Raw genomic sequence first — 26,597 nt, forward strand, 5'->3', positions numbered from 1 at the left:
AGACATTATCCCATCCCTTGTCGCACTCCTTTCCTTCCTAATTCAAACCCCTTTTATCCTCACCATGACCAACAAAACTGGTCGGCAGAATGGTGTAACAGCCAAAAAGTCAAAACTACCTCGACACCAAACATTCTCACTACGAATGATAAATGTACCAGGAAAATATAACCGAGCCTAGGCTCAGTGAGGTGTGACCGACTCCGATCACGGACACACATAACCCCACCCAACCCAAAAATAGACCACCGCAAAAGCAAGCAATTGAAACTGAAACCACTACAGACAAATGTGAGAAATCAACGGCTTAGGTCACGACCATGTTCTGTAACTCGACTGTAACCATAACCGCAACTAAGCCAATTCTCACCAGCCGCACAGTGGCCCACCCACCCAATGTCTCCAAGGAAAACATCACAAATATTACGAAACAACACCTCGCAAGTTATCAACAGCCCATACTCACCTCCCACACCTCAGATTCAACCCCCTATGTAACCCCTTATGGACCTCAAACTAGCGCTCATTAACGCACGATACATAGCCGCCCATGCCCCAGAAATACATTATTACATCATTGATCAGGTACTTGACATGCTCATAGTAACAGAAACTTGGCTCCAACACGCATCTGGACCAACTCTCACTATAGCTATCCCTACAAACTACATCATCCTCAGGACGGATAGAACCAAATCAGTTGGTGGAGGAGTAGCTATTATAGCTAAAAGCCATCTTAAATTAAGAGCCTGCCCCATTGATATCCTAGATGGATATGAAATCCTACTCACAAAACTCGCTACCAACCACAAAACCACTATTAATATAGTAACTATTTACAGAGCACCCAATAACAACTCTCAGCCGGAAATAGGCATACCATTATTACTAACCCCATTAATCAAACCAAAGACAAAATGTATCATCCTCGGGGACTTGAACCTCAGATTCAATGACGTGCTAGATCACAAAACAGAAGCTTTACACAATGCCCTCAAAGACATGCTATTCACACAACTTGTGAATGCACCCACACATATTAAAGGAAGAACTTTAGACTGGGTGCTATCCCTCAATACCCCAGTCTCCATTGAAACAGTCACTCCACTGTTATGGACAGATCACCATAGTATTAACTTTACGATCAGATCAATTGTAACGAATTTGAACCATCTAAACCCACTACTTCGTAACTAGGAATATTAGAAAACTCTCAGCCGAAAATCTGACCTCAATCCTAAAAAAACACCCTCACAGATAAGTGCATCATCAATGACAACCCTTGTTCACTTGCTGATACTTATCATAACTGCCATCATAACTGCCTTACAAATACAATAGATACCCAAGCCCCCATTGTCACTAAAATCAGACGATCTGAAAAAAAATCCTCCTTTTGGTTTAATGAAGAACTAGTTTCATTGAGGCAAATCAAGCGCTCGCTGGAACACCGATACAACAAATCACAAATTCCTGAGGCAGCTGATGCCTTCAATGCCGCTTATAAAATTTACAAATCCGCCATTATCGCACAGAAAGCTAATGTGCTCAACAATAGGATTAGCAAGGCAGCTTCAGACTCTACAGAGCTATTCTCTATCCTTAAAGAGCTAGGAAACCCCATCCCAATTAGCAAACCCATTTCAACCCAGTTAAGAATGGTGCACTACCATCCAAGAGGCCCTCGCCGATAAAATTAAATTACTACAAAAGGAAATTAATTCCAAAAGAGTAATATTAGCAGAAAAACAGACCATGACGGACTCAGTTACTAGTCCTACAGTTTGCAATGCACCCACCTTCCATTTCTCGCCAGTCTCCCAAGAAGCAGTATCATCACCAATTTTGTTAATGCATCCTTCAACATCAATTTAGTCCCCGCAAGTATCAAACAAGCTTGGGTCACACCATTATTAAGAAAACCTACACTGGACCCTCTAATTCCAACCAACTACAGGCCCATAACCACGGTCCCATTTCTTCTCAAAATTATTGATAAAATAGCATATAACTAAGTACAAACCCACCTCGAACAACTCAATCTCCTAGAATCTAGACAATTCGGATGCAGGCCCAACCATAGTATCGAAACCGCCCTTACCGATTTAAAAATTCAAATAGACACCCTTAGAGACTCAGGTAAAATGGCCATATTGGTGCTACTGGGTCTTTCAGCAGCATTCGACCTGGTAGACCATGATAAACTATGTGAGACTTTAGCTAAAGTCTTCAGTTTTTCAAATAATGCCACGCTCTGGATTAAATCGTTTCTAGCCAAACGCACATCTAGAGTCGCCATTGGTAAAGATGCGGCTGACCCTATAGCAGCCCCCATCGGAGTACCCCAAGGATCATGTCTCTCCCCTACCCTCTATAACGCCTACACCAAACTCCTTTTTTCAGCTCTTGCTGACATGGGTGTCATCTACACAAACTTCGCAGATGACACCCAGATCCTTTTCCCATCACTGGCGGCTACGCCCACGATATTCAGACCATAAATAAAATGTATGCCATTATTCAAAATTGGATAGCACTGAATAGCCTCTGTCTTAATGATGAGAAGACGGAGATTCTCATGGTAGGATCCCAATCTAGACTAGGTGAACTTCATCCAGATTACACTAACATCAATATTGATGGCACATTAATACCAGTACTTAAGCAAGTTAAAACCTTGGGTGTTTATCTAGATGGCAATCTCATAATGAGTAAACATATCTCAGCCCTCTCCTCAACCACAGCATACACAGCTCAACTCATTGCCTTAAGCCGCCAATTCCTGACACCTGCAAATTGCATAACGCTAGCCAGAGCCCTGATATTAACCAAGCTCGACTATTGTAATATCCTCCTACTAGGAACCTCTAATACTAATACAAGCAGATTACAAATGCTACAAAATAAAGCACTGAGAGCGGCTCTAGGCATAAAGAAATCAGATCACATCTCTAACATTAGGCGAGAAAACCACTGGCTTCCCATCAAAGCCAGAATTATTTCCGAAACTCTATGTGTAGTTTATAAATGCCTCACAAATAAGGCCTCTAGCTATCTCATTAAAGCCATCAAGAAAAAAATCACCCAATAGAGCGCTCAGATCAAACAACAAGGCACTATTAGAAATTCCTCCTCACAAAACTACCAAAGCAGGAGGGAGCGGCTTCAGAGTCCTCGCCCCCACTTTATGGAATTCTTTACCACCCAGCATTCAAAACGAGCTAAGCATGGAAAGCTTCAAAAAATCACTGAAAACTGGCTGTTCAACCAATATTGTGGGATGAAGTCATCCTACCTTCAACCAACTGATTCTACAAACCAGGTACTGTTTCCTTAGAATTATCTGTCTCTTTGTATTCTGTATCCATTTTGTGTTTCAAGCCATTTGGCCATATGTTATATCTAAATGCATCATTGTAACAATGTTTAACCAATTTATAAGCTGTCTGTAACCTCGCTGTGATACCCAAGGGTCTGGGCATGTAACAAATGAAATAAATTAAAAAAAATAAAGGAAATAAATGATAAACCTAAAAGACCTACAAAGAGATTCAGAGCCTGCTTCTAGAGTGCTTATAAAGTTAATCGAGAACAAGCCGAGCTTGCTGTTGTCTCAAAAAGTAGGCAATTACAGGTTGAAGAGTAGAATTTTTGTAGTAAACAGAGGTTTAATCTTGTGCGCTCTTTGTAGTTCCAACAGAGGGACAAAGGAAATGCCCAACGTTTTAGGTATCCTGTCTTCAAATAATTTAATCAGATCATTTTGTTCCGAATTTTCAGGAATACCATAAAAACAGACATTATCCCTTCTAGTTCTGTCTTCAAGTTCAGTGGTGTCTGCTTCTAATTGAATTAATCTCTGTTGTAGATTTTCCATTGCCTCCATTCTATCTTCCATGTCAGAAACGTGCTCTTCAGCATCTACTAATCTGCCAGAAATAATTTGTATATCATCCTTAAATGATTTAAAGTCATCTCGCATGGACAAAGTGCGAGAGTCAAGCGAAGAAATGGAGGAATGAATAGTGGAAAGCTCACACAAAATCTTTAACATCCCCATATTTAAAGAGGAAATCTCCTTAGGCATGAGCTTAAATTCATCTGCTTTAATTTCAGACATTGTAAGGAGTATAAGAGGCAACAGAGCAGACACAGCACTATAGATGTCCGTGGAAAAGCAAACACTTCAATAAATGTTAATTGTATTAAAACTAATGAAAGGTGGCAATAGAGAGAAGGCCTTCAGACCAGGAAGAAGCAACAAGGTTGCATAGTGGCGCATCACATATAACCTCAGGAGATGGGCATTAGTTTGATCATAAGCGACGCTAGCCATGTTTTCAAGGCAGAAGCATGGACTTTGAGTATATTCGTCACAAAAACCGCTAATAAGATTAAGCGGGCTTTGAGTAAACAGTGCTGCTAACCTGTTCCCCTTAGAAGCCTCGATGCTCACGGCCATCACCAAGAGGAAGTATCGCCAATGAGCTCTGATAACAGAGCGCTCCGACAGGCTCCTGGAACTTTTGTGATGACGAAGGCTGTTCCAGGTAAGTGCAGGAAGAATAATTCACCGGAAAGAAGCTATAGTATCTCCAAGAAGTTATGTAGTCAGATACATGCTAAATTATCAACTTCAATGTATTAAATATTAACCCATAACAAGCTATTTTCCGTCTCATTCTGAGATGAAGCGGCCATCTTCTCAGCTTCTGGTCACATCCCCGCAACTCTGCTGCTCTAATACACCTGCAGATTGCACTCATTCATCCCCCTCTACACTGACTTCACAGAGTGAATGTAGTTCACGGAAGAAAGGACAAGCTAAGTAGAAAAATATGCTTACCAAATGCTGAAATAAAATGAGGAGGCGTTGTATTGGATATTAAAATAAACGAAGCAGTAAGGATACTTTTGTTTAAATATGGGTCCCCTTTGAAAACAGTAAAGCCAATGTAGCACAGCATATCGTTCCTAGGCAGTCTCAGCTCCAACACCCTTAACAATCCTCCCCCTTCCATCATCTACCCCCAAAACATTCAACTGTAATACCTCTTACACTAGAGCAACTTGCTCCTCATCAGAACATTGACCTGAACTAAGTTAGCTTACACTACTTCTACACCCAATGAACTAAACTAACTCGTAAAGTGTGTTCCACCCACCGATATCCTAACTGCTATCTCTAGTCTTCTCCTAAAGCAGACACGGAAACATTCATAATGACTAGCCCCTCTAAACCCTCCTTTTGCATTCCTGCGCACATTATTGCAAAGTTAGAGCACAAAGTCGTCTCACCATGTAACAGCCCTATTTTCAGCCCTTTGTTGGCTACAAATGCTGACCTTTCTTATTTTCAGCCTTTAGCCGCATCTGTGCCTTTAAAGTAAAGGAGAACATGAGAGTTTTGTAGAGTCAATGCATCTGCACGCTTCTACCTATAAGGTTCGAAACAATGCTAGAAACAAGCAATGGCAATACCAACAGTTTGGGCTTTTGTGCAGCCATGGAAAAACACTTTCAAGGCACTGTCATAGTGATATTAACTGGCTATTGATGGTAGTAGGTGCAACATGGTGTGGGTACATGGGCATCCAATAGCAGTGCCTGGCAAATTCCTCATGCTTATACACAGGCAAAAAACGTTGGCTTTACCAATGCTTGTTTTTAAAAGGGCTTCAGTGAAGGACATGCATAGTGCTTATAAATCGAGTGGCTGAAGGCAGACCTGTTTAAGGCGGTTCTACGTGATTTTAGCAACAAAAAAGATTTCAGAGAGGGATGTGTTATATTCTTAATGACCACTCCTTGATATGTATAATATGGTCAAAGCCAATTGTATGGCTGCCTTAATAGTACCATTTGCTCTTTCAACCAATCCATTCGCAGAAGGATTATATAAAGCTGTCCTACAATGCGAAATGGCATGCTGCTCCAAAAATTCCCTCATTGCTCTAGAAGTAAACTGCACCCCATTGTCAGTCACCACAGTCGCAGGTAATCCTTCACGATCAAAAACTTTCCTTAAAAAATCAATAACAGAATTCGTTGTAACACTAGAACATTATACTGAAAAAAAACCTTTCTATTAGTTTCCCTGTGATTTTAACCCCACCTCAAATCCCGCCCCAACCATTTTATCCCCTTAGCCCACCCCATATATATATATATATATATATATATATATATATATATTTTAAACCGTGATTTATTTCTGTGTTTTTTTCAGTAAACCATCCCTATCCGAATTCCTTTTTCTTAAAATCGCTCGATACCGGTTAAGGCATTTTTATTACACAATAGCGTGTTTACAACTCCAATTAAGTCATTAACTCTCAGAAAACTGCTTTGAAAAAACACTGGCAGGCACTTTGAGAGCAAACTTTAATGGTAAGGCTTGGTTAAACTGAGGTGGGGTTTTGGGCAGGGAGGGGTAGGAACTGGGTGGGAATGGCCATAGGGATTAGCATGGTCATGGGCAGTCACTGGATAGGCAAAAAAACTAAACAATGCCTACAAGCTATGTATCCCTTCTCATATGCCATTTCTCCCTATCTGTATTCTAATGCAATAGTTTTGGCTAAAGCGCCACTTAATAGCCCAAACTAAAAAGGTCAGAGCCCAAGGAAAAGTCCTTCTGATAACCCCACATTTTGAATTCCATGCCACTGGCCTTACCTTTGCCCCCCACATTCCGTACATCATTCAAAAAAGAGATGACATATTGCTCAGTTAATACTTCCATTGAAACCACTTATGATTATTGGTTTGATTATGCCTCTTAATGATTCATTGTAGAAAGGTGCTTTTTGGACCATTCGTCTTTTAATTCGTGTTTGTTTAGTCTTGGATTAAAGTTTACATACTGTTATTAAAGCTTAAATACTGTAAAAAGAAAATATCATACCTGGCTCTTTTTTGTTGGAATTGTAGTATTCCGATTAATGAGTTTGGTAAACACTCCACCAAGGGTTTCAATCCCAAGGGAGAGTGGTGTGACATCCAGTAGGAGAACATCAGTGACATCACCTGCCAATACACCACCCTGAATAGCAGCTCCAATAGCAACAGCCTCATCAGGATTAACGGCTTTACTAGGAGTCCGGCCAAACAAATCCAGAACAGTCTGCTGAACCTAATTTAAAAAAAGCATTGTGTTGAATATCAAAAGACATTGAGGTGTAAAAGTTGAGCAAACAATTTTATTTGTCTACCTTCATTACTATAACAAACTGCAAAGTAGAGATAATAGCATTCTTTCGAAAGTTCTAGAGTCATTTTAGAAAACCTCATTGTCCCATCAATTAAAGGGTTAAGAACAATATAGTTCATTCGTGGAGTAAGCAGTGGGCAATCGAAAGTCCTCAAATTCAACTCTGGCAAGTGGTTCTGAACGTTTTGCCTTTTCTGAACACTGGTTTACCAACCTTTTCCCCCCTGATAAAGTTACTCATTTGGAATTATAGTGGGAACCAAAATGCTGTAAACCCAGGGGGGTTCTCTAGGGGGAACCTGTGTTAAAATCCAATACAGATTCCCAGCTAAAATGTGCTCCCTGTAAATAAATTAAACTAACAGAAGAACCCAACCGTCTCCTCTAGCATGAGCAACTCTGTACCACTTTAATTTAGAAGGTACAATGAAATAGATTGGCTAGTGATTCTTGTCCAATTTGTTTAATTACTATGATGTCAATGTTCAATTATATGGCCATTGTGTTTCTATATTTGTGTGTTATTTCAAAAAACAAACTTGAAAAAAACGGAATAGATCGAAACATGTGTTGGCTGAGACCATATTACTGAAACAAGAAATAGGCAATAAACAATTCTTTCTTTAAAAAAAATAATGTTTTATCTTATTGTGATTGATCAATTCCATATTGGGAGCACACACAGGCTAGGGCAACTCCCCTCCACCCCCAGATCCATGTAAATAAATTAGACCAAGACCTTGCCATACAGTGCTTGCCTTCCATTGCTACAAAAGGGTGAAGGCCACAGATCAAAGCTAGACTTAAACAAATATCTAAATGGTTGTTAGATTCCTGTGAGGAGTCACACCTTGAGTAAAAGGCCATGAGAAGCCCGGTCAAGTTTGAATGTGGCACCCTCTAATGATTGGCATGCTGTCAACATTTTGAAAAGACACACTGCTGTGGTAGTAAGCACAGGATGGTCAGCCCCTCTATCAGATCTACCGTCTCCAGGTGCTCCAGAATGCTGCAGCCAGACTTGCTAGCGCCTCCCCCAGAATTGCGCATGTCTCCCCGGTTCTGCGCCAGCTGCATTGGCTTCCCTTTGTTAAACATGCTAATTTTAAGGCCCTGTGCCTTGTACACTGTGCTCTACATCGTACAGGTGCCGAATACCTGCAAAAGAAATTCTGCTTGTATGTTCCCTCTTAGCCCCTCTGTTTGGCTGAATCCAGGCTTGTGCTAGTACCACGATTTAGATACACGCATAGGGGCGGACACTCCTTCTCCGTGGTGGCAAGTCAACTTTGGAACTCCCTGCCTTCATTCTTCGTACCATGGATAGCCATCTCCACTTCAGAGGTGCACTCAAGACTCACCTGTTCTGAGTCTTCCCCCACCCCTCTACTGTTCTTGTCTACCAGCACCAAGTTGCCATCGGGTATTTGTGTACTCTACACATTCTCAGAAAATAACATCCCTAACCCCACGCTGACTACCACCCAATAAACACTAGCATGCTCACCTTGTCAGATCCCTTTTTCTTACTGCCAAAGACCTTATATTTGAGAAACAAAGGGAAAGAAAGAGCAGGTCATAAGGTGCAAGGGGACTGGAAGTATACTAGAAACTACACTAACAAAACTCCTTTGTTCCCTCCCCATGCTGATGGAACAAAGCGCCAAAAAAGAACATGTTGGTGAGGAGGAAGATAGACTGCAGATGACAAGGAGCCTAACTCTTGTCAAAAAGGTTTCAGGTTAATGACTGGCTGCTTGGTGCACCCCTCACCCCCACTCCCCCCTCTTGAGCTACCTTCTTAGAAAAAAGGTTTGTAGAAGGTGGGGAAGTAACGCAAATTGCTGTTCTACAAAAAAAACCACACCACTAGAACATGTGTATGATAAATGAACAAAGTGGCATTCGCACAAACCCAACCGGATAGAAGACATATTGGGATTGGAAGGCCTCTAGTAGTCTTGAATACCTTCGACCATCTGGATGTACAAGTCTTTAGAACAAAAGTGAAGATGTCCTAAATGACAGTCTCTTCAATTTCCAGAAATCGTTGAGCCAGTCCAGATAGAGTTTTACAGCCCTATAAACATAACATCAAAGGTGTAAAGTACCCTTTTCTTTTCACTGGAAGAAAGGGTGATTTACCAAACCATCTTGTCCTTGTGGAAGACCAAATACCAGGTTCTTTTAGAGATAGATTCTGAGGCTCGCTGAGCTTTTTGCTGAAATGAATACAACCAAAATAAATGGCTGTTTTTGGTGAGACTTGAAAGGACCATGGTAAGGCGTGGCAACTAATTTGAGGAGGAGTGCTCTCATCCATACAGACCCCTGCAGGAGACAGATATAGCCAGCCAAGTATCAACTTGCACACCAGAAGCAGATAACTATATCAAAAGAAAGTACTGAGCAGCCTTAATTACTTTTTCAATGCTCTGAGAATCCCCGGTGCATGTGGGAGAACTCCTCCAGTTTTATGCTTTCAAACTCTGTGCAGAAAACTACTTGCAGTTGTTGGAACAAAAGGTCCTTCCTCATGGAACAAAGTGCTCAACAGAAAGATTTGGGGAGCCTGGCAGCCAGTGCTGACTGGGCCAGTAAGGAGCAATCAGAATGATGATTCAATCACTGCTCATTCTTAGTATGCTGAGCAGTTTGCGCAGCTGAGGAATGGAAGGTAATGCAAAGTTAATATGAGCGATATCCTTTCAAGGCCACAGATTGGGAACTTGAAGTGATTAGGGGGAACATTTTGGTCTCAAATGTTGAAAGAATACTGACAAATTAGGAAGATGCATCTACTACTCGTAATAGTCCACACTTTGTGACAGACCAGTAGAGGATTGAGGCTGATGTTCCTGGTCAAAAAGCATGATCAGTGACCTCATTCTGAGCCTGGCATGGGGCACAGCTAGTATGCCCAAAGATGTGCAACACAACATGTTCTGAAAAGGTATAGCAGATGCTTAAAGATACTACAAAATGTGACATAGCCGCCTTGAGAGGTTGCTCTTTCAGGAGTAGGGAAGATCTGAGCATGACTCGAGTCCCACAGTAATCCCATATAAGGCATCTTCGGAGTTGGAAGCAGGCTGGATTTGGCCATGTTGATGGATTGCTGCAGGTCAGAGCCAGAAACCTCTCTCGATACTCCTCTGTGCCTTATCGCCTTCTCTCACAAAGAAGTCTGTGAGCAAAGTACCCATTTTGGACATTTTGTTTGTTCCCTTTAAGGAAGCCACAGCTGCCATGACTGAGGTAAATGCTGGACTCAGCTGATGCTAAACGGCAGTCCCCTGGACTGATACGGAATTCCTCCTGCCATGAATCGCAGGAATCTTTGGTTGCAAGTCAAAATTAGTACAAGGATGAATGCACCCTGCAAGATAGCATTAAACTGATTCACTATCTAGCTAATGTCATGTGAATTTCTTCTTGAATAAAACCTGCTGAACCAAAAGATTCCATCCCGCATGGTACGTGGGCCATATGGAGGAAAGCGGGCTACAGATTAAGAAGGCAATATACGCTACAGTGAATAACCTGTTTTACTTCTACATTCAATTCCCTTTCATTCCTTGAGTAACTTGCTTTTCTCTTACATCTCATTCCCTTGTGTCCATATTCAGCGAATGGCATTAAATAAATTAACTTTTATGAACAAACAGTGATGGCAAACAACCAAGATTTGATGCACAGGAGAGCCTGTCCTGCACTAGAACCTAGGCACAGAAACAAACAAGGTTTGCAAAAGTCATGCAGCGTCGCCCATGTTGCTATACTGCAGATGGTTTCCGATGGAACATGCCTCTGATTGCCACAGAGGCTGCCTTTGCCTTCACAAGATGGCCATGCAAAAACGTAAATGGGTTATTTTTCCTCAAATTGTAGCTTTCAAGCGCAAAACTGTGGGTTTTGCAGACTTCATTCCAGACAAGGCTCCCTTATGGGTCATGATGGGTGATCAAATGCAGTGAAGTCCTTTGTCCGCTCCAATTCCAAGTCACATTTAGGCAAATGTGGAGCACCACCTTTTTTCTTGGTAAAAGATTAAAAAGGGGCTTTTCGCAGCACAATGCTTGCAGTTCACTTACTCATACAAGTAGATGAGACTGCAACTAAAAAGACAATTTTACATCGCGGAGTCCAATCCGTTATCTGTAAGAAACTTCTATCAAGAAATGAACAATCTTCTTCAGGAAATGGCCTTAAGTCCCGAGGATCTAGAATTAAGGATCCTCCATGTAAAAACGTCTTTTTGAGTTGGACTGGTCTAAAACGTTAGATACAATGAAATCGAGGTCGTACTATAATGAGGCTTCACAGTTTGCTACTAAAAGAATTCCATGCAAAATGTATTTGATACAATTTCCATGTTGCAAGCTGAGAGAATTGTACATGAGGTTTAAGTTAAACCAGAGACACACCTTGGAGCATACTTCAAGGTGGGATAAAGGAACAGAGATCAATGTAGAGTCCCTATGTCGCTTTTGTAATGATCAGTCACAAACTGAGACATTGAAACACTTGGTCATTTATTGTAAGAACTTTGAACCCGCACGATGCGATCTCATAGGAATGTTAAAAGTGGGTAATACTTGTAGTGCCAGGGAATGGTGCTGGACGAATATGATGTGGGGAACATCTGTCAACACTTTATTTGCACTTTCAAAATTTCTTGCAATGTTAGTAAATGAACTTGAAAAAAAAGATGCTTTCAATGTAGTACAACCACCATTCAAGTAACTGTGGTAGTAAGATTACTAATAGGGGGTAGGATAAACACTTTTTGTTATAATAAAAAAAAAAATATTTATGTATAGAGAACTTCATGTAACAAATATTGTAAATTGGTTTTTTTGTATTTTTGAAATGTTTGTATTTTTGAAATGTTTGAATTGATAAATGAAATTGTTTGTATGTTGTAAATTGATAAATTAAATTGTATGTTGTAAAAGTTTGTTAATCAAACTAATAAACAACTTTTTAAAATAAAAAAAAGACAATTTTACATGAACTAACATGATATCTGCTGAATCCGTTGGTTGAAATGCTGTGTGCACTGGAGTTGAGAAACACCATATACAAATCCAAGGATCGGAGTGGTGGCCGTACATTAGGCAATAGTATTTTGTGTCCATTCATTTATTTTTTTGAAAGTGCATTTCATAAGGAAACATTCTCTGACCAGACTGAGTAGTAAGAACACAGAGCCGAAAAGAGAAGTCATCTAAGAATCTAGCTCAATGCTAGGTTGTAAAGGAAATACAGAATAGCATCCAAGGAGCATTATAGTGGATTGTATCTGTCCATGATAGAGGTGGAACCTTGTCCTCTTGCTAGTATACAGGTTACTCATTGAGCTCTTTTTGGTTGCTTTCGTAATTTCTAAGTTGCTACTGAGAGCCCTAGATGTTCTTAAGCTTAGGTCCCCCCGGACCAAGATGTTAAGGGCATCGATTGAGGTGATGGGTGCCAGATCAGACCCCCCGCCCTGTGTAGGAATTGTCACGGGTAGCTCTTGTGCCAGTTTAACAAAATATGAATACTAGTACCTGTTGGGCCACTTTGGTGACATCAGGATAACGTGCCAATTCTGACTGTTTCACTTTAAAGGACTTCACAAAGAGGGAGCTGAGGTAATGCATACCAAATCTGGTTCTCTCAAAACAGACGAGAAAAACCTCATTGATGGATATCTGGTCCAGTGCTGTTTAATACAGCTCTTGTACCCTAGGGGCCAGAGTGAGACTTCTAAATGAGACCTGCCGCATATTTAGTGAGCCTGCTGGATGTTTGTAAACTGGTGTGATGAATCCAATGGAGTTATCACTGATTTCCCGATGTTTATCTCTCCAATACGGTCAGGGGACGGCAGCCTCTACCTGATCCTGATCCTGGGGGCGGCTATATGCGGGAGGATCGCTTGGGGGAGACAAACTCTGGGGAGATGTCATGGCTCCATCAGGTGAGACATGGTAGCCTCCATTTTCCCTTGTAAATAACCCTCCCATATCTAATACCCTCATGGCCTATTGTTATACATCCACTCCTTCATTCATGAAAAATAGGGAAATCATCCAGGACTCATTCACCTTTAAGACCAATGGAAATGTTAATTCAAGTTTTCCGAACAAACTCTCAAAACTGGACTTCATTTCCCAGAATGACCAAAATACTGGGATGAGGAATCGAGCAATGCAGAGCAGCCTGCCGAGCGCTCTAGTGGTTTCTCCCATACACCTGTGCCCGGGAAGTTTAAAAGGTAATTGCAGCAGGGAATCAATGTCTGGTGCTGGTGGGAGGGAGCTGCATCTCTCTGTGAGGTTGAAGGAACCAAAAGGCAATTATCAGCTTGGTGGAGACAGGCACCAAACTAATGGAGAAGGAAGAAGGACATGCTGCGGGACTGCCAGGAGCAGGTGAGGGACTCCTGGGTGTTCGCAAGTGACACACAGCAGCGCTTAACTTACCGTAGCCTGGAACAAAGCAGACGTGGCAAGTGGAAGCCGCGAGAGACCAAGAAACCAAGAGGAAGCGGTCAGGAAGAGGCGGCAGACGGAAACGCTTCTCTGGTTGACCGTGGGATAATCCAGTTACACCAACAAGAGCCAGTGAGTCCACCCAAAGGCAGCAGGGACCAGCGACATTGCTGTATGCAGGTAATTACACCACAAGCCACTGAGAGAGAAAGAGCGAGTTAACTGAGTGTAAAAAGGGGAATTAAGCTCCAAGCAAAGCCCTTACAAGCAGATCAATATGTACTGTGCAAACCACGTAAATGTGCAACATTGGGAGAGGGCAGAGCCCCTGTATAAATACAAGAAGTCCTGGCAGAGAGTATACCAGGCAATTACAAGTGTGTGAATACAAGAAGCCCTGGCAAAAGAGTATACCAGACAACTATAACTGTGGGCAATAAAGAGGTCCTGAGAAGAAACATCAGGACTGAGAAAAGGATTGCGTTGATTGCATGCCAATATTGTTACCAGGAGTTCTGAAAGAGACAAGATTGCAAAGCCAGACATGTTTGTATGTCAATATTGTTGTGGGCCAAGAAAGGTACAAGGAATTGTTGTATGTGAAACATCAGAGAGTAAAGGTGAATACAGGGGAAGGGAGCCACCCTCTGGAGCAAGGACCTTCATCCATGAAGAACTTTGGTGTTGGAGCCATTTATTCTTCTTTTGTGAACACTTTTCGAAACCACCCAATGTTAAAGAAATTTCCAGTTTCACCTTAGAGTTTAGTTTATAGTATGAGGGTCAGAATACAGCTTTGGACACAGGACAGTTTTGTTTTGGACATTCTGATACAGGCAGATCCTTAATTTTAGTTTGGGTAGGGAAATTCCTCAGAGCAAGGTCAGAGAGGTGTTTTGCCAACCCCTTTAATCAGCCTGATTGTGCCAGATAGCCTGATTGTGCCAGACAGCCCAACTGCACCAGATGGCCACATTTCGCATTTAGCCTGATTGTGCAAGATAGCCTGATTGTGCCAGACAGCCTTATTGTGCCAGACAGCCATATTTTGCATTTAGCAAGCTTGTGCCAGATAGCCTGATTGTGCCAAATAGCCATACTTCGCATTCTCTCGAGCACCCATTAGCTTGTAGCCTGCATGAACCAATCTCTATTTAGCAAATGTTACCCCATATAGATCCACTGTGTTGCCTAGCCTTGTATCACATCTAGGGGAACTGCTGGTTGGCGATATCTCACAACTAGAGGAACTGTACTATAACTGTGCTAGCTACTCCAGAAATAATCGTGAGCACTAACACGCACCACAATTAGCTAGAACAGTGAATATTAGTTTATATCACAACTAGACAGAACTGTGAATATTAGCTTGCATCACATCTAGGCAGAACTGTGAATATTAGCTTGCGTTACATCTAGACAGAACTGAATTCTAGCTGGCGTTACATCTAGACAGAAATGTAAATATTAGCTTGCGTCACATCCAGAAAGAATTTGTGAATATTAGATTGCGTCACAGCTAGACAGAACTGTGAATATTAGCTTGCATCACATCTAGACAGAACTGTAGATATTAGCTTGCATCATATCTAGACAGAACTGTTAATATTGGCCAGCATCATAATTAAACAGAAATGTGGGGGATATTCAGGAGCTGCCTCTATATAGAATTTGGATATTAGCAGGCACCTGCTCGAGAAAGAATTGAGAAGGTCAGTATGCGTCAAATCGAGATAGCGATGACACTAACCAACCCCACTAATAAGAAATCTCACTCCTCTGCACACACCTCTCACACTCTAAATAAACACAACCATACCTTTAAAGCAAACCAAATTGCACGTACTTCACTACACCATAACAACAAAACAAATCACACATAGCCCCGCACAACAGAACATGACGGCTACCAACCGAATGCATACCTAAACTCAGCGAACAGCATTAACCGAACTGAAGCTGCTAACAGCACATCACAGCTCTCTTGCTCTTTCTCCCACTCGGTCACACTAACTCACCTTACACCCTTTCCTTTTCAGATCCGCAAGAGCGCCCGGGGACCACTACGGTTGTGATAGTGTGTAGTACAAATGTCCTTTAACGTAACATACATTTATAAAAGTGAGAATGTATAGGTTTGTGGCTTGGCAAAGCGTTGTTCCTTATACATTTCCACACCATTTTACCAACCTTGACCACATTTTGAATAGTTACTCATTACGACCCTCCAGAGAATAATGGCTACATAACATTTGAAACCCCCACACCGTTCCACAGATTTCAGCAAAAGTCAAAATTTGTGGCTTTGTGAAGCGTTGTTCCTTATACAAGTCCACACTGTTTCACCAATCTGCACCAAACTTTGCATAGTTAACAGTTAGGACCCTCCAGACATTACTGGCTACATAACATTTGGGCACCCCACCCCTTTCCCTGGATTTCAGCACTTTCACAAATGAGAGAGTTGCCTGAAATTGACGAAACATATATGTGGTCATGGAGGGACCGGTCCGCAACCCTAGGATGCACAGGATCTGGGACATTTGCACTGCAATGAACTGCACCACGCCAGGGTGAGGCAGCAGATGGGGAGAGAGCACAGTAGGTCCCAGTATGCAGCAGCACACCAACTCTTGCCTCCCTCCAAAGTCTGCTCAAGTGTATGTCAGCCAGCCACATATGCCCATTCTCAGTGCAGTTTACTTCAGAGTGCAAAGCACATCCAGCGATAAGCGAATCAGAACAGCGACCTACAGGATCATTGATTTTCAACAATTGATGAGAGTGTTGTCATGTCTGTCCACAGAACCCGTTCGGAGAACGGGTACTTTTTTGATAGTTTTCAATAAAAGTCTTTAATCAAAATCATGGCTAACTTGCGTCCGAGTTTCATTCTTGACTCCTCACACTGGTTACACGTTATTTGTTATTCATTCATCTGTTTTCTAACCAACTTGTAGGAACCCTATTTCTTGAGTTGAGTTGTTTGTTTATCCCACAGCCGTGGCACATGTCGAGTGCTGTGCTTGTAAGAGGAAAATCCTGGGGTTGTCGCTAAAGGTTTGGGAGTGGGGAGGGGAATGTCCTTAGTTGTTCATTGCTTATTCTGCAGATGGGTCAAAGATGCACAATAATGTTTTGCCAATGGTCATGCCTTTAAAACCCCGAAGACTTGAAGGGTTCTGCCTCTATCTCCAGTCTGGCACAATGATGAGACAGGCTTATAAGATTGCTTTGTGGCAACTGCAGACAAGGATTTTGTGGGCAAAGAGTATGGGCCTCATTCCAAGTCTGGCGGTAACTGTGCGTAAAAACCGGCAGGTTGCCACCGGACCCGGAATGAATTACCGGCTCCGGACTTGCCGGAATTACCGGGGCATTACAGCCCCGGTGATCCGGTAATTCCGGATCCGGCATTCCGTTACTCCCCATTCCCATTGAGTCCAATAGGACCAATGGGAATGGGGACCGAGGAAACACTGGCACCCTAATTAATGGTGCCAGTGTTTCCATTTCCATCAGCAGGCGGCTGACGTTACTCCCGCCAGGTCAGACCTGGCGAAAGCAAGGACAACCGCCTGCTGAACATGTACTCTGCCGGCCCGGAGACAACGGTGGTGGCGGGATTACCGCCACCGTCATTTCTGGACCAGCAGGGTCATAATGAGGCCCTATGTCTTTTTTGTGTTGATCAGTGAAAGAGTTGGAGGACATCGAAACCCTAAAAGGAATTTCCTTTTGCTAAATTGCAATGTCACCCAATTGTTGACCTAGACTTTATTTGCTGTCAAAGTGACTTCTACTAAAGTCACCATGCAACTGCAACTCATTTATGGTATACTGCCCTCAGTCACCCATATGGTCACCTAGACAGGGGTGCCTCTTGAAACACTCCATTTTGTCTCTGGGTGAGTTTTCAGTCATGTATAAAGTGTGTTGGGGAGTATGTTTCTGGCTGCACCACCTTACAGCCTTCTTTACTGTGTTGGTAGCCAAATATCCCTATATGATGTCAAATTAAACATTCTAGTGTCTGTATGCATACATGGGTGTCTGAATTAATGAAGTCTGGCTGGTGAATCCTGATTGGATGGCCCCCAAATATTAAATAGGTGCATGGCTGTGGATTGGTGAGCACGGCCAAACTCAAGAGCCTTTGTGTGTATAAGCTAGGAAGACCCTGAATCTTTCTAGAGATTAGTTTACAGAAATTTACTTTGAACGAAGCTGGAGAAATGGGACCACTGAGGATCCTCCTGCTGCGCAAGTCGTCTCTTCGTGCCAGCGATATCTTGTTTCAAGCACTTCAGCTCCGCCTCTTGAATTGGAAACGTCTGGCCTGCAGCCCCTGATGTACTCCTGAAAGAACCTTCTATCTGTGGTGCTCAATTAACATGAGATGACAGCCCGTGCCCTGACTGTTTCGAACCAGAGTGGAAGCTACTCTGGCAAACACATTGCTCCATTGATGGACATACAGCGTCACATCCCTCTAGATACTCCTCAATGTAGGAATATCCTGTTTTCTGTGCCAAGTTCATTTTCTCAAACTGGGCAACCCATGACCTGCCTTAAAAGGTCAAACTTGTGCTTACCATTGACAGTGGTGCAATGCACTCATCTTCATGGGTCACCTAAAGGAAGACTATTGCCATGCATCAAATGGTTCAGTTCCGCCCACCTCCTGAGACTATGCTCACAGAACCACTGACTTATCACGAGCCAGACTCAATTACCTGTCACAAAAAGTGACCTCTGCACTTGAAAAGTTCCTTGGCCTTCTTTGTAGCGTCCCTTCAGTCTGTGCAACCTTCCATTGGTCCACTGATCGCCCCCATCTTGTCACAGTCCTTCCACCTCAGGATCTCCGAGCTGTATTTGCAGTCCTCCTTCAAGGACCCACAGACGACAGTTTGCTTAAGTGTGCTGGTGGTCTGCTCTAAAGTCATCCATCCCTGTTCCTTTGGTCATCAAACCCGAGGTTGAATTTCTTCTGGCACGGTTCCACAGACTCCTCGCACCTTGACCACTGGGACCTCTATTTTCCAGAGAACATACAAAAAAGAGACTGTACACCCTATTGTTTAGTAAAAAAACGTTTTGTTGGATTTATGAGATTTAGAGCTCCTATGGCTCATACAATCTTATCACTCTTCAAGGGTGCCGGGGAGAAAGAAAATGACTCTGGTATGAAGACGTCAAATATATCATAGAAAAGAACAAAGTTCCTATTGATTAATAGAAACTCCCGTCCCCTGCACACCATATGGTATTGGAAATAGAAATTCCAAACAATGTTTTGACGATTTAAGTGGTTAAATCATAACATGTCTCAAGATAAAAGATTTCTATTGTAGCAACTATTTCAAGACAAGAATATTTTAGGTCACAATTCGAATTGTGGCAGTGGTTAGTGATTTTCTAAACATACTCGAGAATACATTAAATCAGAAATGTTTTTAATCTTGTAAATGAAACTAAAAATAAGGATAGGAGTTCAATCCACTCAATAATATGAATTTAAACTAATCAGGAGCTCTACCTGTTTTGAGAGTGAACCTCTCTTCTTCAGGAGCAATCAACAATATTTTAGACAAACATTTTCAACAGAAATACTTTAGACAAAAGTTTCTTTGAATCAAATTCAGATATGTGGTTTTTTCAAATTGTATCCAAACACAATAGTATTTTTCAACTGTATATCTTCCAAAAATCGTTCAGTTGTGGGATTATGGATACATCATCTCATTGCACAGTTCTCTGAGATTCTGTAAACTATATTGATACGTATTAGTGATTTATTCGGTCAGAGAAGTTATGGTGTTAATAAAGTTAAGTGGGTGGGTTGTTCATACCTGCTTGATGTTGCGGCATATATTAGAGAGTCTCAGGTATCCAGACGTGTAATAGTACAGACAGTCGTACCCTATAAAGGTAAGTATATCGATCACATTCTAAATTCCCAAACAGTATGCATTTCAAAATGTGTTTGTTTTAAAGATTTAACGGCAGAGTGCACTCACCTACTCCGGAGTGCGCTCTATTTCACAATGTTTAACACGGTCAGCGTTCTGCTTGTACCAGCGTTTATTCATTCTTTATGCATGGCGTGATGCGGTTCGAACTCAGGAGTCAATCACCATTAATGTTCACATTTCTGAAGGAATAATACTATGTGTCAACGTATTGACAACTTCTGGTAGTTACATGATAAATTATTCACGCAGAATTAATGGATCTTACCTCTACTTCTCAGTACAATTGCCGTCAATGCTTCTTTCCAAATTCTAGCGAGCGAAAAGCAGTTCACTAACACGTTTTTCCTTAAGTAGTCATGTGATGTTAATCACGTGACCACACAGAATTCTGGGAATTGTAGTGCCTTTATGTGAATTCAAGTAAAGTGTTCGAATTCTATGTGTCAATGTTTTAGCAACTTCAAGTTGTTACGTGATAAATTATTCACACAGAATAAATGGATCTACATCTCAGTACATTGGCCGTCAGTGCTTCTAGCAGTTCACTAATACGTATTTCCTTAAGTAGTCGTGTAATGTCATGACCACACAGAATTCTGGGAATCGAAGTGCCTCTATGTAAATTCGAGTAAAGTCTTGTAAAAAACCCTTTTTTTAATTAAAATGCTAGATCAATTAGATTCTCTTTCCATTATTCCACAACCATAACAACTTATTTCCGGTTAAAAAGCTTACTGTTTTCACGATACATGTATCAACATTTCATCATTTCATGTCCTAGCCACAATGTTATACTAGTTTCCATTGTTCAGGTCTATACATAATGTTTTTTACATATTCCCATCTTTTTATAAAAACACACTCAGAGAATACTCTTCATTCATGGCTCTAGGGCATCCAGTTTATGTACCCAAAACATCTCTCTGCGAGACAGTATTTGTTGTAAATTTTCTCCTCTCGCTGGTCGTGTAATGGTCTCAAGGACCGCAAACTTCAGTTGTGAAATTGTATGATGGTGATCTCTAAAGTGTCTTGTGACTGGTGATTTTATGTTTCCAGTTCTAATGTTGGACTTGTGTTCTGATATTCTGTCTTTCACTCGACTTAATGTTTGACCAACGTAGTACTTGCCGCATGGGCAAATTAGTCCGTAAATCACACACTTGTTATCACAAGTTGAGTAAAAATTGTAGACTAATTTTTTGGCCTTTGTAGGGATGTCTTATTGTTGGACCTTTCTGGACATAGTTGCATTGACTACAGTTTAAGAAGGGGAATGTTCCTTTCTTAGAGTTTGATAGTAACCGTTGTGTTGTGGTCGTTCTCTCTGCTTTAACAAGTGCATCCCGTAAATTGCTCCTTCTATTGTAAGCCATTAGTGGCGGTTTCGGGAACAGAGTACTGAGTTATGGATCTAACCTAGTGAATTTCCAATTCTTATGCAAAGATCTTTTGATTTGCGCACTGCTTGTAGAGTACTGTGATAAGTAAATCAACGGAGGATTATACTTGTCTTGTTTGCTATGCTGAATTAGAAGTTCAGACCTTTTCTTCAGTCGACATTTTTCTTTAGCTTCCAATACTATTGGTAGTGGAAATCCTCTCTTCATACCGTGTGAGTTGATCTTTTTCTATTTCTTCATACCTTTCTTCGTTAGAAACAATGTGTTTAATCCTTTGCAATTGGCTCAAGGGTAAGTTTCTTTTAAGGTGTTGTGAGTGATGGCTTGTGAAGAATCAGTCGACATCTTTCTTTAGCTTCCAATACTATTGGTAGTGGAAATCCTCTCTTCATACCGTGTGAGTTGATCTTTTTCTATTTCTTCATACCTTTCTTCGTTAGAAACAATGTGTTTAATCCTTTGCAATTGGCTCAAGGGTAAGTTTCTTTTAAGGTGTTGTGAGTGATGGCTTGTGAAGAATAAACTGTTATTAACATCAGTGGGTTTTCTGTAAATTGTTGTCTCTAGTTTACCATTCTCTGGATAGATCTTTGTATCCAAAAAATGTACTACTGGTGTCCCAATCTCAAGGGTAAACTTTATGCGGTTGTTACATGTGTTCAAATAGTTTAGAAAGTCTTCCAGTTCTTCTTTCGTACCTTTCCATATTGCAAAGATGTCATCTATGTAACGTCACTGAATACAGCTACCCGCCTCTACACATGCTGGGTGTAGCTGGTAGCACTAAGTATTGACAGTCATATTGGTCAAAATGATCCAAATAGGACAAGGGAAAAGAATAGAGATCAACATATTTTAATTAATCCGTAGAAAACTAACATGTTAAAAAAACATAATGCATTCTGTTTACAAAACATAAAAACAATTAGTGAAAAACACCATTTTTCTAGTCGAAAAAAACAACAACAACTACAACCATCATCATTTTTTTTTAAAACAGTTGAGTGAGGTTAGTATAGGTGTAATATTGACATTGCATATATCCTCAGTTTATATTTTATTGGTCCTTGGCTCTGTCGACACAGAGAAATGTGTTTCTGGGTGTCAGCTGATGTAGTTTGAAAAAAGGAAACATTCTCTGGCTGGCTTAATCTGTCATGAGACATGTGCTGAACCCGTCTTCAGGACAATACGTTTTTAGGGACACATGCATAATGATGCAGCTAAAAACCAAAAACACAAAAACAACGTGTTAATGGCACCTTTAAAAACTAAAGGGAGGATCTCTATAGATGTGCACGTACAACCATTGGTACTAACCTGGCAATTACTTTGTGGCAGTGTAAGGCGTCGAAGATGGTGACTGTGTAGACCAAATTCGATGACATCAACTGTGCAAACTTACAGTTTGAAAAAGGGCTAAAAGATAAAAACCTAATTTTTGTTTTTAGCTATTGATTTTTCGGAACCACTTATGTCATTATTAAATTGTGATTGTGCAAGCGAAATTAATGACTTTAAACATTCAATTTTTGTTAAAAGTATGTCCAAAATTTGACCAATAACCGGTGATAATTACCTTTGAACCCATTTGAGCACGAGCCCTGTGCGTGTACGATGATCAACACGGAATGCAGTAAAATGAAACGGTGTTCGTCTTGTCGATATTACTGATAGGAAGCCACAGTTCGCTGTCCGAAGGACCCAGACTGGAGAGGGTGCCTTTCATTTATTTGACAAAGTTCTCAGATGGAACGTCGTGTGACTATTTTCCAAAAAGAGAGAAGCACATAGAGTGCTAGTCAGTGACTGAACCCACAGGGGTCGTAGTTAATTGACCGGCGGCAGCAAAACTTTTTTTATCTTCTTACCTGTTCTTGACCCGGCGTATACTGCCAGCAAGGTGCAGACTGTTACAATGCTGCGCGCTGAATGAAGACGCTGAAAGCTGCGGATCAGGTGGGTCTATATTTGAAAACCGACTACTAGTCCATGCGTGTGCTTGTTGAGTGCGAAAAGTCAGACGCCATCTTGGGTGAAAAAATGGCCGATCTCAGTAATGAGATTCGTAATAAAGATAAAACGAAAGTGCAGAACAAATTGTTCCAATCACTGCAAACCGCCACATCATTCTTCTGTGGTACTATTAATATTCATTAATGGATTCGAAACGGTGTTACAAGACAGCATTGACTAGTCTTTACAAATTACCGTAGCGAAGGGGCCAAATTGGGCACTTTTACAGGGAGAGCTCGAACAGTCTAAATATAGAAAAAGGGGATTTGTTAACTTGCACATAGCCACATCTACAGAGGTGGGCTGTGTGGTAAAATGAACACAATGATATAATATATCTCAAACTGATATATGTTGGAAAACAGCTGATGTAAAGGCAAAGTGGTGAATCATTTTCGAAGAAAAAGACTCCATTCTATTCCGATGTTCAGGCCGGATTGGACTGTATTTAGATTATAAATCCACTTTTGTTCAAGCTGTCTTAGTTTTCGGTCTCTGTCACCGCCCCGTGGATGTGGTGGTACTGTTTGCAGTATAACCCACTGAATGTCTTTCACCGTATGTTTAGCTTTCACAAAATGGGCCACTAATGGTTTTTCGGGCACTGCGTTTTTTACGCATGAACGATGTTCGCATATTCTTTGTTTTATAGGTCTCTTTGTTTTGCCGATGTAAATAAGGCCACAAGGGCAAGTGATGGCATAGATAGCCGAAGGGGTGTTACAATTTGTGAATTTTTTGAGATACCAAGTGAAGCCATTGAGGTTGATGCTTTTGAGGTTGTCTGTTAGTTCACATACTGAACAGTTGCCGCATTTAAAGTGCCCGGTTATTGGCAATGAATGCCATAATGTAGTTTGTGACAAAGTCTGAGTTGTCTTTGGGCTCTTGTATGTATGGACAAGCTTGTCACGTAAATTGGGCATACGTTTGAAGGCAAAACGTGGTTTCTGTACAAAGAAATCTTCAGTTTGAATAAGAGGCCAGTTTTTTAGAATGCAACGGCGCAAGTCGTTGCTGATAGGCGAGAAAGTTGAGACACAGGTCATTTTGTCTTCTTGTGTCTTTTCTTGTTTTTCAAGACATCGAGATCTGTCTGTGTTTCGTGCCCTTTTCATGGATCGTCTAATGATGTGTGAGGGGTATCCCCGTTCTTTTAGTCTAAGGGATAGATTGTGACTATGACTATCAAAGTCTTCTTTAGTCGAGCAATTGCGCCTTATTCGTAAAAATTGGCCGAAAGGGAGATTTTCCCACAATGATTGTGGGTGAAAGCTTTTAAAGGAAAGCAAAGTGTTTTTATCAGTGGGCTTTTTGTAGAGGGTAGTGTTCAAGGTGCCCAACGTTGTTTTGTAAATTTCTAGATCCAAAAATGCTATTTTTTGATGATCATAATTCATAGTGAAATTTATGCATGGGTCTTGTTTGTTTAACCATTCTAAAAAAGTGTTCAGAGTTGTTACATCTCCATGCCAAAGTAAGAACACATCGTCTATGTAACGATGCCACGCGATGATTTCCATTATAAAGGGATTGTTGTCATGATAGACCGATTTCTGTTCTAGATCATCCATAAATAAATTGGCCAAGTCGGGTGCAAATGTGGCAAATGTATTGTCTACCATAAAAAAGTTGTTCACCAAAGCTATTCTAATGCATTCACATATAAAATCAGATGGCGGTGATAAATCGGCCCTTTTCTCAAGATATGTGTGTATGGTTCTAATGCATTGTAGCTGAGGGATGCTGGTATATAGTGATTCTACATCCAATGTGACCAAAATGTCATCGGGAGAACTCGCGAGATTGTTGACAATTTTTATCATGTGAGTTGTGTCTTGGACATATGACTTCATTTGGAGCACAAATGGTCTAAGGAAAGAATCCGTGTAGCTAGACAAAGGTTCCAACAATGAACCAATAGCAGCCACAATAGGACGGCCCGGTGGATCTAAAGCATTTTTATGGATCTTTGGAAGGCAGTATAGCGCAGGGGTGATGGGATGACTGATGGTAAGGAATGACTTTTCTTCATCATCAATCCACCCTTCATTGAATGCATGAGCCAAAAGACTGGTGATTTCGCCTTGGATGATTTCAGTTGGATTGCCCCTTAGTTGTTTATAAAATTTCCTGTTCTCCAATTGTCTCCTAATTTCAGTGTTGTACTTTATTACGAATCTCATTATTGAGATCGGCCATTTGTTCACCCAAGATGGCGTCCGACTTTTCGCACTCAACAAGCACGCGCATGGTCTAGTAGTCGGTTTTCAAATATAGACCCACCTGATCCGCAGCTTTCAGCGTCTTCATTCAGCGCGCGGCATTGTAACAGTCTGCACCTTGCTGGCAGTATACGCCGGGTCAAGAACAGGTAAGCAGATAAAAAAGTTTTGCTGCCGCCGGTCAATTATCTACGACCCCTGTGGGTTCAGTCACTCACTAGCACTCTATGTGCTTCTCTCTTTTTGGAAAATAGTCACACGACGTTACATCTGAGAAATAAATGAAAGGCACCCCCTCCAGTCTGGGTCCTTCGGATAGCGAACTGTGGCTTCCTATCAGTAATATCGACAAGACGAACACCGTTTCATTTTACTGCATTCCGTGTTGATCATCGTACACGCACAGGGCTCGTGCTCGAATGGGTTCAAAGGTAATTATCACTACATCAGCTGACACCCAGAAACACATTTCTCTGTGTCGACAGAGCCAAGGACCAATAAAATATAAACTGAGGATATATGCAATGTCAATATTACACCTATACTAAACTCACTAAACTGTTTTTTTTTAAAATGATGACGGTTGTAGTTGTTGTTGTTTTTTTCGACTAGAAAAATTGTGTTTTTCACTAATTGTTTTTATGTTTTGTAAACAGAATGCATTACGTTTTTTTAACATGTTAGTTTTCTACGGATTAATTAAAATATGTTGATCTCTATTATTTTCCCTTGTCCTATTTGGATCATTTTGACCACTATGACTGTCAACACTTAGTGCAACCAGGTACACCCAGCATGTGTAGAGGCGGGTAGCTGTATTCAGTGGCATTCTTGTTATATACTCTTACATTCGGTCCTCAGCCACACAGCCCCCTAAAAAAGAGGACTTTCCTAGCTCAACACGTTTGTTTTACTATCTATGTAACGTCGCCATATCACCAATTGATCTGACCATCTCGGATTCTCTAGGATGTATTGAGTCTCGAAATGAAACAAAGGTGTTCGCATATACAGGGGCCATGGCTGACCCCATTGAAGTTCCGGATATCTGTGAATAATATTTCCCTTGAAACCTAAAATAATTATTGTAAAGAATCATTTTCGCAAGTTCAATAACAAAGGTTTTGTTGGATGGGAAGTATTCCTGTTGAAGTAGTAACCATTCTAGGGCTTCCAGTCCTTCGTGTGGTATAGATGTATAGAGTGATTGTAGATCCAGTGTAAATAATACCCAACTTTCTTCAACCGTATTCAAAATGTTCAGTAAATGGGTAGTATCT

General features: G+C 41.2%; 1 protein-coding gene across 2 annotated transcripts in view; it reads right to left on the reverse strand.

Moving 5' to 3' along the window:
• Window positions 1-26,597, reverse strand: part of LOC138582748 (stress-70 protein, mitochondrial) — a 1,916,616-nt gene that overhangs the window by 635,613 nt on the left and 1,254,406 nt on the right. For both annotated transcript variants that reach the window (XM_069654348.1, XM_069654347.1), the window contains one exon: window positions 6,908-7,135. In XM_069654348.1, the coding sequence (XP_069510449.1) occupies window positions 6,908-7,135 (228 nt within the window). The remainder of the gene's footprint in view (window positions 1-6,907; window positions 7,136-26,597) is intronic.

The sequence above is a fragment of the Ambystoma mexicanum genome, chromosome 3q (genome assembly GCF_040938575.1).
Source record: "Ambystoma mexicanum isolate Mex_15411 chromosome 3q, UKY_AmexF1_1, whole genome shotgun sequence".
Lineage (NCBI taxonomy): Eukaryota > Metazoa > Chordata > Amphibia > Caudata > Ambystomatidae > Ambystoma > Ambystoma mexicanum.